This window comes from Triticum urartu, chromosome 1 (assembly GCF_003073215.2).
Source record: "Triticum urartu cultivar G1812 chromosome 1, Tu2.1, whole genome shotgun sequence".
NCBI lineage: Eukaryota > Viridiplantae > Streptophyta > Magnoliopsida > Poales > Poaceae > Triticum > Triticum urartu.
In genome coordinates this window covers 567,341,797-567,355,018 of record NC_053022.1, presented here as the reverse complement: position 1 = coordinate 567,355,018, position 13,222 = coordinate 567,341,797, and the positions used below count along the sequence as shown (strand labels likewise).

Here is a 13,222-nt window from a genome sequence, read left to right as displayed (position 1 = left end):
AATAGCCTCCTTCACATAGCCGCCTCTTGCGAACGCGCTCACATAGACCTCGGTCTTCGCGGGCGTGCCTCTTCGAGTTCAGCAAGTGTATAGTGGGCAACTCGGCCGTCTCCAAACCCATGTGGCGGATGACGGCATGGGTGGGTGGATGAATGACTGGGAGGGACACGGCGAAGGGCGCCGACTGATAGGCTGGGTTGGGCGCAGGGTAGGGGAGCAATTTGGGAGACATGATGTGAGCTGATTTGTCTCGTCCACTTGGTGGACATGTCCGCACCGACTCATATCCTCCTAGATTCGGGCTGGGTTGCTATCCGGATTGCGCAGACATGTGTGAACAATTTGAGGAGGCCCGTTGGACTTGTGTTTTTGTTCGGATGGTGCGACTATGTCCAGACCGTCCGCCCGACGGAAAAGATTTGGGCCGTCCTTTGGAGATGCTCTAATTGTGGGCATCAAACTCTCATGGTATAATAAGTGGGGAAGCACGTAGATTAGCTAGGATGGCATCCCTTCTCAAAAAGAAAAAAAGCTAGGATAGCATCCCTTCTAAAACAGAAAAAAAGCTAGGATGGCATCCTGCATGGATGCTGGACGATATATATGGCTAGACACTCCTCCAGCTGATTTACGTACCGCTGTAAACTTTGATATTATGCAATAAAGGTAGCTTTTTTTTTTTGCGGAAAGCAATAAAGGTAGCGTTGGTTCTTCTGAAGAAAAAAATCCCACAGTAATTATGTACTCTCTCCGTCTCACAATGTAAGATGTTTTTGCAACCTAATATATGCAACAACGAATAACTTTGGACTGTCCCCTCAAAAATAAATAATTTTACACTGAAAATAAACAAGCATTCAGTCGTGTTCTGTTTTGTTTTCACGTGTTTTATTGTTTGGTAAACTACTCTTTTCTCGTGCGCCCATTTTTCCTATTCCACTCCGGTTGCTCCTAATTTGTCTTTCCCATAGTACAAATCATGAGGTCCCGCACACCCTCTATGGTCGGCAGCAGCTGCCCCTGAGGCAGACACGCATTTTCCTCGTGGCAAGGCCCTATAACTAGGCCCCGAAGGTTTGCTGCTGGAGCAAGCACGCATTCTCTCGTGCACTGGCAGATGCTCGTCTTGCTCACTGGAGCAGTCACCAGTGAGAGAGATGGCGACGCTGACTGTTGAGGACGTGCTGCGGGTGAATGGCAGTCGCCGGTTCGCCGTCGCGCTGGCCGCCGCCTCCCCCTTCGGCTCTCTCGCCGACGCGCTACTCGCCGCCCGCCGCATCTGGCGCAACGAGGTACGTATGCCCAGGCATCCCCTCTTCACGTATCAATTCCTCTCACCTTCCCATTCGAAGCAAACTGATCCTTCCATGCATGCGATCGGGAACGAACGAACAAATCAAGGTGGACGTGCCTGGATGGCTGGAGGCCTTCGCCGCCAACCCGCCCATCGGCACCACCTCCCTCTCCATCTCCAAGTCAGTTTCCTTACCTCTTCGTCTGCCATTTCTTCGCTTCTTGCTGTCACTCATGGTCAGTCAGTCACTGCAGATGGAGCAAGGAGGAGCAATCAGTTGCGCGTTCCACAGCGACTCATTCGACTGCACAGGTCGCCGCGTTCCTTCTTTAAACCTGTTATGTGATTCATCTGACTTGATCGATTTGTGGACTCAATTAGGTTTGCCTTCTTCAAACTGTTTGTTGCAGGACTTGTCCGAATGGAATGCCAAATACAGGGACAAGTTTGGGTTTGTCTTTCTGATATGCGCAACTGGGAGGACCGCCCCCGAGGTCTTAGCTGAGCTCAAGGTCTGCATATATCCAAACTAAATTCCAGTTATGTATGATTTTTGTAATAGTTTTTTCAATTACCATCTCCTGCGCCGGCTATTTTTACGCCAAGATTTATACGCACGTTTTAGTTTTATGTTTCTTTCTGCATTTAATTGGTTTAGTTTTTTGGGATTTTCATTTCAGCTTTTCTTTATGTTTCTTTATGTCATGCATAACTATAGTTGCCCGCACACAGGGGTGCAACTATATAGTTGCTTGTTCATGGACCATGCGCAACTGCAGTTGCATGCTCCATCAATCATGCACATATCTTTTTAAAAGGAAATCCAATCAAAAACGTGGGTTAAGGAAAAGCAAAAGTGAAAGAAGACAAAAATGAAAATGCAACAACAACTGTTATCATGCCTGCCTGTTCGGGTCATCGAATCTCAATAATTCATGGAACAGTAATTAGATTTGTGTTTGCTCTACAGTCTCTTATTACTTATTAGCCCATCTCTCTTAGGTCATGTGGTATCGTGATCCGTGGAATACCGCGGGTCAAGTCCTAATAATGGAACAGTGGTTTTTTTATCAATGACAATAGTGATCCTTTTTACAAGTTTTGTGTCTAAACTAAATTCTCTACCTTTGGATTTTGATATCACCGGGGGTATTTAATATCGAGTTCAGCCCTGATATGGCGCTACAAAAATCATATTACTAGAAAGCTTTGATACGATGATTCCCTTTCTATATATGTAAATAATTGTTCTCAAGTGTGTCTTATCATCCTGCTTCTCTTTCCAGAGGCGTTATGCAAATACGATGATTGTTGAACTTGAGATTGCGGCAGAGGAAGAACTGAAGATAACTGAACTGCGTCTTGCAAAACTTTTCTCGCCAGAGACTGCAGCTCCCCGACTTTAGTTATTAGCCAACCAGTAAAAACATCAGGTATTGGATAAATTATATATGTTGACACATTTTCCACTACTAGTTTGAGCCTTTTTTCCTCTAGTAGTTTGAGCCTTTTTTCCCTGATGTGTCATATAATCGAAGCTTCAGAGATATTGGTCTCACATGCTCTTGTTTTCTTGAAAATGATAGCCATCGAAACTGTTCGCCCCTCCACTCCTCAAATTCCCTAACTCTACTCCATGCTATAGTATTTCTAGCTCCACACGCCAAATCCTGTTTACATAACATGTTCAGCAACTGGCTCAACTGCAGTCCATACATTGGTGTGCCAACATCCTGATTACACAATAAGCCCAGCCTGACTCACTTGGTGTGCCAAAGAACAGTTAACAAAAATGCAGTGCAGACAAAACTTATTACAGAAATAATACTGGAACAAAATAAGATTTCACACATAACCAAATTTATCACATGTTCAAATATCACATGCAAGAAAAATTCTCACAGTTTCGCCACCAAATGGAATACTGATAGCACACACAATCAAATTTATCATAGTATCAAATATTTCACACAAGAAAATTTCTCACCTCGGTGAAAAATGTATCTTTTGAATTTGACACTTCTTCGTCACAATGAGGCATCGACTGCATTGCTTCATATTCTCTAGTGCCTTTAGAAGACAGTTGCATAATGGACAATTGAGAAACCAAGCCATGTATAGAGATCAGCCCCAATACGTTAAGCCAAGTTATTAAAAAAACAAAATTGTTGAAAAAATATTTCTCTCTATTTTGACCAAGCCATGTAGCATTCAAATCATTGAGTAGATTGTTTTAGTCAAAAGAACTGTAATATCAGCCGAAGAACTTGCTTGAAGGAAATAATTAAGCAAGAATGCAGTGGCATTATCCAATTTAAACAACTACATGCACCTCACTTCACACATGTAGGTTACTGAATTAAATCAAATAGAATGGCACCAAATAAGTAATGAGCAAGTAGCATGTTTTGCCAGGAGTATGAAGTACAACAACTTGCTTGAAGGAAATAATTAAGCAAGAATGCAGTGGCATTATCCAATTTAAACAACTACATGCACCTCACTTCACACATGTAGGTTACTGAATTAAATCAAATAGAATGGCACCAAATAAGTAATGAGCAAGTAGCATGTTTTGCCAGGAGTATGAAGTACAACAACTTGCTTGAAGGAAATAATTAAGCAAGAATGCAGTGGCATTATCCAATTTAAACAACTACATGCACCTCACTTCACACATGTAGGTTACTGAATTAAATCAAATAGAGTGGCACCAAATAAGTAATGAGCAAGTAGCATGTTTTGCCAGGAGTATGAAGTACAACACCTGGAGAAAGGCATACGACTCAGAACCTTAAACCTGGTCACCCACAAAGGAAATGTGATCGGTTACTTACCCAGCATAAATGATAAGCACCACTTGTGGGTAAAGTAGTGCACACGTGTAGAGTATAATGAAATTTAGCTTTTCACTCCCCGATCTAGGAAATATCTGCAGTCACACTGAGAAAAGAACCATTAGAGGTTCTAACAACCATGAGGCCCAACGAACGTAGATTTCGGAATATAATTTGATTCCTACAAGATATATGAACATGCATGTACTGTGAACCTTCGTCTCAGTAATAACTATTGCATACATCACTCATGAACTACAATGGACTTGTTGAGTACCTCATGTACTCGCCCTACATAAATTTTCTTCCTTCTAACTACGAGTTGCTTAAGGGATGATAAAAGACCCCAGGAAAGTTGGGGAGTATATCGATGAAGATCCAGATCTATAAGATGGAGTCGAAGGGACTATGGGGACGGCAACTGCGAAGAAGAGCATGGCTAGCAGGCATATGCAACGAGTAATAGTGGTTGGTGTAGCGGCAACCACATTTGAAATAACCAATCATAGCACTATCATGGTACCTTGTTATGTACCATTAGTTTGTTAAGTTTGAACTTGGGAGAATTTTGTGGTATGCAATAATAAGTTTGTATTTGGACCTGATATGTATTTGTTGTTATACTCCAAGGGATATAAGGTCTATGAGATGGCGTATGGTGGGCATTATATCAAATACTGTCACACTACACTATGTAGGGGTGTGCTGGGTTGCTGCATTTTGTTACCTGCAAATTCTAGTATTGAGACGGATTTAAGTCGTTGGTTCATGCCTGATACCGCTAGGCCCATTTGTTAATTAGCCATTGTACCAAATGAACATAACTACAATAAATGTACTGGGCCACACCCATAGCCAGATCGAAAAATTCATGAATTTGTGATACAACCTTGGAATATGGAGGAGCAACATATCACGAGGACACTGGGTGCTCAGGAGATTGAACTACTTGGTGCTCAAGCTCCAAAGTGTATTTTTTCTTACTTTTTCCCTTCTTTGATATATCTTCCTCTTCCTTCAATTTGGCCTCATGCACCCTACTAATTTAAAATTCAAACTTTGCTCCTTCACTTTCTTTCTGCATACTATGTAAATCCTTTGGCACCTTCATCCTAGGCTTCTAGCAACACAATTAATCTTTATGTGTGGAGACAAAATAAAGTTACCTAATAGCATGAGAAACATCAACGATGACATACTGTTGCTCATTTCCCCCTGATATTTTTTCTTTCAAATGTTAATCATCCTTTTTGTCATCATGCAAACGTGTGAGTAGTCCTTCTTGGACCGTGAATCCATAACAGTAGCTAGATGATTATGTCTCTCCCTTGTTCTTCAATATAATGATCACATCAGCTACCCTACATAATGACGATGCATATGTTGTAATTTAAGGTGGATTTGTTATTGATGCACAATTGAAAGCAAGTTAGTTCCTCCTTATTTAGTTCACCGAGAAACCAATCCAGCCAGATTATTTTGACACGTCGCCGTGGTGGCAACGATGTATTCAACTTCACATGATGACGATCCACCACTTTCTACTTCAGAGACTGCCAACTGATGACACTATTGTCATAGAAGAGCATGGCATCAGTGGTGCTCTGATGAGTGTGAGGAATACCAGCCATGTGTTCTATGTCTCTGTCGCTTTAGCCAACAAGATAGTTGTTCCCGCTTCCCCGGTGTAGTGAAAACCCCAGTTTAGGGTGCCGACAACATAGCACAACACCCTCTTGATCGTCGAGACATGGTTGGTGGTGGGCGGCTTTGTCAAGTGCTAGACCTAACCGTTATCATATCGTGTAACCGTTCCTGATCATTCAAGACGAAAACTATGCACATGTTTTTCGATGATGACACCTGGAATCATGTTCTTATGTACTACTACTAGTAGTAAATGGCACGTGCAACACGTTTATGACATGCATGTCGGCAATTCATTTTGAGAGTTAATAATGTACAAAACATGCACCATATATTGTCAAATGTTACGAAAACAATTACGTCAGATGTTCTTAGACTACAATAACCTACCGTGTGTTTCTAGGGGTGCTTCAACATTCATTTAGGGAAAACCATTGTGTTGAGTTTGTTAGCGATACGCACTGGGCGACTCGTCATTGGACAGGTGCAGTGCGGAAGCAAAGGTGGACGATTGTTTTAAATCTTTCCAGTAGCGGTTTCTGTTGAGGGATCCCCGTTGTTCCTTTGGTTATGTTTATGTTTCTTTTTTGTTTTTTCTGTTTTACTTTCCATTTTTGGTGTTATTTTAAGTTTTTATCTGACACTTTTTGTCTTATTTTCTATTAATTTTTATTTTCCCCTCTTACGTTTTTCTGTTTTGTTTTTGAATAAATAAACTTTCGTAACTCTACACGATGAACATTTTTAGTTTTCTTATATATAATATATATATTATATATATATATATATATACTAGTGACCGTTTTATAAACAGTCACAATTTATTTTTTTAAACAAAATATGCACGTGGCAACCGAAATCGTTTTTGCAAAAATGCCACATCTTTCGTCCAAATCACTCGAGCTCGCCATCTTTCCCAGCGCACTATCCAACCACCGGCACCCACGCGCTGTCCCTGCCCCTTCCCCGCCCCCGTATCAGGCTGCCCCACCGCCTCCTTCCCCTGGACTCCTCTTCCGGCGACGACCCCCTGCCACACGCGCCGCCCCCGTCACGACAACAAAACCGCGAAATCCTGCCAACCACCGCTTCCTGAACCGCCCCGCGCTTCATCCGGGTAACCGCCTCCTGAGGGAGTCCTGGATTAGGGGGTCTCCGGACAGTCGGACTATATCCTTTGGCCGGACTGTTGGACTATGAAGATACAAGATTGAAGACTTCGTCTCGTGTCCGGATGGGACTCTACTTGGTGTGGAAGGCAAGCTAGGCAATACGTATATGGATATCTCCTCCTTTGTAACCGACCTTGTGTAACCCTAATCCTCTCCGGTGTCTATATAAACCGAAGGGTTTTTAGTCCGTAGGACAACAATTACAACATACAATCATACCATAGGCTAGCTTCTAGGGTTTAGCCTCTCTGATCTCGTGGTAGATCTACTCTTGTACTACCCATATCATCAATATTAATCAAGCAGGACGTAGGGTTTTACCTCCATCAAGAGGGCCCGAACCTGGGTAAAACATCGTGTCCCCTGCCTCCTGTTACCATCCGGCCTAGACGCACAGTTCGGACCCCCTACCCGAGATCCGCCGGTTTTGACACCGACATTGGTGCTTTCATTGAGAGTTCCGCTGTGCCGTCGCCACCAGGAAGGATGTCTCATCCCGTCTTTAAAGACGGCACTATTGCTGAGGGAGCTTTGGCTATCGGCCAAACTCTCCGGCTAGGTGGTTTTCTTATGACCGCCTGTTCGGCCGCTGCGCTGACGATGACTTCCCGGGTCATTGAAAGCAATCTTCACGTCAACTTGGAACTCGCCGACCAGTTAGATCCAATGGAGCTCTCTTCCCTGAACGAGCTCTTGGATCGCATCGCCGCCCTGGGAGTTGCTACAGACTACGATCAGATTGGGCCTAAACCCGATCTGAGAGAGATCAACTCTCCCCAGGTCACCCATCACGTTGCAGTGGGGAGGAACAATGCGGCAACCCTTCATCTATCTTAAGGACTAGCTATGTCCGGATTCCCGATCCCTCCAAGCCGGATACCCGCGGAGGGGAGGACGTCGCTCAAGGCCTGAAGCTAGAATCAGGCAGCGGGCTAGATTTATTGGAAAACATCCAAGAATCCAAACTTTCGAGTTCGGAAACTCCTTGCCCCCTGAGTCTCAGATTGGGTAAGGATTCGGATTCAATTCCACCCACCCACCCAAATATACGTGATCTATCCCAAATTAGGCAAGAGCCCGAAGAAACAGTACACCATTACTGGGCCAGATTCGTCCTGGTCATGAACAGGATAAAGGACTGCCGCGAGGAAGACGCAATTTCATTCTTCTGCAATAATTGCACGGACAAGGGAATCCTCAACGCCATAAGTCGCCGCGAAATTACACGCTTTGCCAACTTGGTGTCCATAGTACGAAAGTACTGTGCGATGGAAAGCGCCTGGAAAACCGAAATGAAATTTTAGGATAACCCGGCCCTCAATACAAACCCAGTCCGAAATAAAACGGTGCATTATCACAATACACCTGTGTTAACTACCAAAAAGCAAAAGCCCTCTACGGGGCAAGGAACCGTACTGGAGGGATGGCTCAACAGACCCTGCAAAATTCATAGTACAGCGGATGCAATACCAACGCACAGCCTTAGAGTATGTTGGATACTCCGGCAGGTGGCCAAAAGTGGTGAGGATTTACTCCTCCCAAAAACCACAGAGCACCATCCCATGGACAAAAATACGGTGTTAACGGTCTTTGAGACCTTCGCGTCAAATAATAGACGCAAGCGAACACTCCGCAGCATGGCCGAAATCTGCCACGTAGCAGAAATAAATCCTTGGAGTGACACGGCTATTACCTTCAATGCCAGTGACGAACCCAAATTCCGAACAGCCCGAGCACCAGCCGCACTGGTCCTCAGTCCAATCGTGGACGGCTTTCGACTCACCAAGGTACTCATGGACGGCGGCAGCGGATTAAACCTCATCTATGAGGAAACTCTTCAAAAGATGGAAATAGACTGGAGCCGCATTGAGCAAAGTAGCACAACCTTTAGAGGAATCATCCCCAGTCGGGAAGCACGCTGTGCTGGGAAAAACACACTAGATGTGGTATTCGGCACGCCGAATAATTACAGGTCCGAAGAAATTACATTCCAAGTGGCCCCGTTCAGCAGCGGATACCATGCTCTACTAGGGCGGGAGGCGTTTACAATCTTCCAAGCCATACCCCATTACGGGTACATGAAGCTCAAAATGCCCGGGCCCAACGGAATCATCACTCCTGCTAGTGATCCGGACATAGCACTCCGCACCAAAAATAAGACAGCCGCACTAGCCCTTGAGGCACTATCCGAAGCCCTAGCGGCCGAGGAACTAACTGCGCTGCGCTCCACGGTGAACAGGGACGATGTGATACTTGATAAAAGATCCAAGTCCACCTCCTTTAAACCGGCGGACGAAATAGTCAAATTCCAAGTCCATCCAACGGACCCTACAAAAACAGCTTCCATCGGGGCACAATTAAACCCTGATGTTGACTCCGCACTGCGAGAGTTCCTACGCGAGAACTAGGACATTTTTTCCTGGCACCCTTCAGACATGCCAGGAATCCCACGCAGGCTGGCTAAGCACAGCCTAAATATCCTAAAAGGATTCAAGCCAGTCAAGCAGGCTCTTCGACGTTTCTCCGAGCCTAAGAGACAAGCCATGGGAGAGGAACTAGCCTAGCTATTGGAGGTCGGATTCATTAGAGACATAAAACATCCGGACTGGCTAGCAAACCTGGTGATGGTACCAAAGAAGGACAAATCCTGGCGCTTGTGCGTCGATTTGAAGGACCTTAACAAGGCCTGCCCAAAGGATCCCTTCCCCTCCCCGCATCGATCAAATCATCGATGCTACCGCAGGACACGATTCATTGTGTTTCCTCGACGCATACTCCGGCTACCATCAAATTAAAATGGCGGAGCCAGACCAAGCCGCAACGGCATTCATCACACCATATGGCCCATTCTGCTTCAACACAATGCCCTTCGGGCTCAAAAACGCCGGCGCAACATATCAGCACATGATTCAGACATGTCTGGCAAACCAGATCGACAAAATAGTGGAGGCATACGTGGATGACGTGGTCGTTAAAACCAAGCATGTTGAAACTCTAGTAGACGACTTGAGGCTCACATTCGACAACCTCCGAACATATGACATCAAGCTCAATCCGGAAAAATGCGTTTACTATGTGTCCACTGTCCTTACTCCATGCAAATCACGGTACCTGTATTATCAAAAGATAGCATACGCGGTATTTATGGCATCCCGGAAGCTGCGACACTACTTTCAAGAGTGTTAGATAACGGTAGCCTCGGAAGTACCACTTAACGATATTACAAACAACCGCGACGCGACGGGCCGGATTGCCAAATGGGCCATTGAGCTCCTCCCGTTCGACATAACTTACATGCCACGGCGAGCTATTAAGTCGCAAGTTTTGGCTGACTTCGTCGCTGAGTGGACGGAAGCCGAACTCCCTAAAGAGTACGGCACATATTCAAACTGGATCATGCACTTCAATGGCTCCAAAATGTTGGCTGGTCTGGGGGCTGGCGTCGTTTTTACATCCCCAACAGGAGATACCGTTCAATATGTACTACAAATAATGTATACGGACTCCAACAACGCAGCCGAATATGAGGCCCTTCTACATGGTCTCCGGATGGCAGTATCCATGGGCATTCAACTCCTAGAGGTGCGCGGGGATTCGAACCTCGCGATATCCTAGATAAATGGAGACTTCGATGCCAAGGATCCGAAAATGGCAGCTTACCGCAATGCCGTCCTAAAAATGTCAACTCGGTTCGAGGGGCTCGAATTTCACCATGTGGCTCGGAAAAACAATCAGGCGGCGATATCCTCGCCCGCGTCGGCGCAAAACGCGACGCGGTCCCTCCCAACATATTTCTGGAACGGCTCTTCAAGCCATCTGTAGCATGGGAAGGGGACACCGGTAACAAGAGTCCAGACCCAGCCAAAATACCCGATACCGAACTCTCTGACACAATCGGAGGCTCCGCCACCGAAATAACACATTCAGCCCACGAAATAATGGCCATTATTGCCCCGTGGACAGAACCATTCCTGGCCTACCTAACTAGGCAGGAACTTCCGGAGGACCAAAATGAGGCACACTGCATAGTGCGGCGATCCAAGGCCTACAGGGTCCATGAGGGAGAATTATACAAAAAAAGCGCTACCGGAGTCCTTCAAAGGTGCATCTTCGAAGAGGAAGGACGAAACCTTTTGGCAGAAATTCACGCCGGACTCGGCGGTCATCACGCCGCAGCCCGAGCTCTTGTAAGCAAGGCCTTCCGTACAGGATTCTATTGGCCAACGGCCCGGGCAGATGCACAAGACTTGGTCCAACATTGCGCCGGTTGCCAGCTCTTTGCAAATCAAAGGCACATGCCACCCACCGCCCTCCAAACAATCCCCATTACATGGCCCTTCGCGGTCTAGGGGCTTGACATGGTTGGACCCCTTAAAGGGGGAACCCACAAGAAAAAATACTTATTGGTCATGGTGGATAAATTCACCAAATGGATAGAGGCTAACCCGGTTAAAACAGCCGAATCCGGACCGGTGATAGATTTCATATCCGGGGTTGTACACCGTTACGGCGTCCCTCACAGCATCATCACCGATAACGGCACGAACTTCACGGCCGACGAGCTAAAACTCTGGTGCAGCAAAATGGGCATCAAGCGCGATTATGCTTTAGTCTATCACCCACAAACCAACTGTCAAGTCGAACGAGCAAATGGTCTTATAATGAGCGGCATTAAACCCAGATTAGTGCGCTCCTTAACGGAGTCTGACACGCACTGGGTAGAGGAGCTCGACTCTGTACTCTGGGGGCTGCGGACCCCGCCGAATCGTAGTACCGGATATACACCGTTTTTTATGGTGTATGGCACAGAGGCAGTCCTGCCCTGTGACATAATTCATGACTCACCTCGAGTGCGCATGTACGAAGAAAGAGAAGTCGAGCTCGATCGGCAGGACAGTCTGGACACCTTGGAGGAAGAGCGCGATGTAGCCAAAGCCCGTTCCGCATTTTACCAGCAACGGGCTCACAGATACCAAAGCAGAGAAGTACGGGACAAAACTTATAACGTTGGCGAACTAGTTCTACATCTGCCGGATAAGAAAAAGAACAAGCTCGAGCCCAAATGGGAAGGTCCCTTCATTATCGACCAAGTTCTGACCGGTGGAGCGTACCGACTGCGGGATGCATCGACTAGTCGACTCGAGCCGAACCCATGGAACGCAGCCAGGCTTCAAAGATTCTACGCTTAGCACCGGACTCTATGTTAGTCCCCTCCCTTTGTCCATTTTCTGCATATGCATCGTCTGTCTTGTTTCCCTTTCTTTCTTTTATTTCTCTAGGCCTTCAAAGTTACCTTGTTCCTCACTCGTACATTACAGATGCACTAGCCGCACTCTTCATACCTGGGGGCTTCTTTCACAGAAGTTTAAGTTATTTTCCTGGGCCTCACGCCCAACACATGTGTTATACTTCTGCATGTACCTTTTTTCTCCATTATATGCATCGATATGACTTAAGTTTTGGCCAAGCTGGGTTGCCTGGCTCTTGTACTTATGCCCTACGTTCCGGTTAATTCGGCTAGGGCATAAGGGGAGCACCTCTGCGATTGTTACCGCTGGGTCAGCCGGACATGTACCTCAGACTGGGTGAAGCCAAAAGCTAGCGTTCTTAAGGGAATATTCGGTCGGTGAACAAAAGATGACTTTTATTATTCATATCTGCCCCCAAATGATTTTTCTGCGCTTCTTATCGCAGTCCGGACATGCACTTTAGGGCATGCTTACCCATGGAAAGGAACCCTTAACGGAACTATTCTCTCTATAAGATGTTTCTTACTACCCATGTAATACTCCCTCCGTTCCTAAATATAGGGTGTATAGTTTCTAGCACGGAAATTAAAGAACGCATGTGAAGGGAAAATTTCACAAGTTTTGGGCGAGATTACACCTAACTAATTGACATGAGAAAATAGAGGAGCTTGCATGATATAAGGAAATGTAATCAAATCCCTAAAAAAATTGTCCAAACGAGTGGTGCAACGTAATACACCTTATATTTTGAATTTTTTCTCAAAAATCTATACACCTTATATCAAGGAACGGAGGGAGTATAACATAACTAGTTGAGCACTTGTCTAATAAAGCACTAATGACCCCTACGCCTGGTCTCCACGCATGCCCCGGTTCTTACATAAACGAGAGGGTATTCAGATACACTCCGGACTGTCGGGTCCCGAGGTTGAAGCGAAAAGGTCCGCCACGACAAATGATCTACAATCCGGCTAGAGGGCATTATACATGTCACTTTAAAATTACATAGTCAATTTGACTGGT

At 45.6% G+C, this 13,222-nt stretch overlaps 1 protein-coding gene across 2 annotated transcripts; it reads left to right on the top strand.

The window, feature by feature from the left end:
* Window positions 1-1,108: 1,108 nt before the first annotated feature.
* On the top strand, window positions 1,109-4,874 carry LOC125539848 (uric acid degradation bifunctional protein TTL-like). Of its 2 annotated transcripts, none has more exons than XM_048703383.1 (6): window positions 1,109-1,292; window positions 1,402-1,475; window positions 1,549-1,606; window positions 1,705-1,806; window positions 2,581-2,727; window positions 4,475-4,874. In XM_048703383.1, exons 1-5 carry the CDS (start codon window positions 1,158-1,160, stop codon window positions 2,698-2,700), a joined length of 489 nt encoding a protein of 162 aa, XP_048559340.1. In that variant the 5' UTR covers window positions 1,109-1,157; the 3' UTR covers window positions 2,701-2,727; window positions 4,475-4,874. The 2 variants fall into 2 exon arrangements, with proteins under 2 accessions (XP_048559340.1, XP_048559330.1); XM_048703373.1 differs by having other exon boundaries at window positions 4,463-4,872.
* Window positions 4,875-13,222: the final 8,348 nt, after the last annotated feature.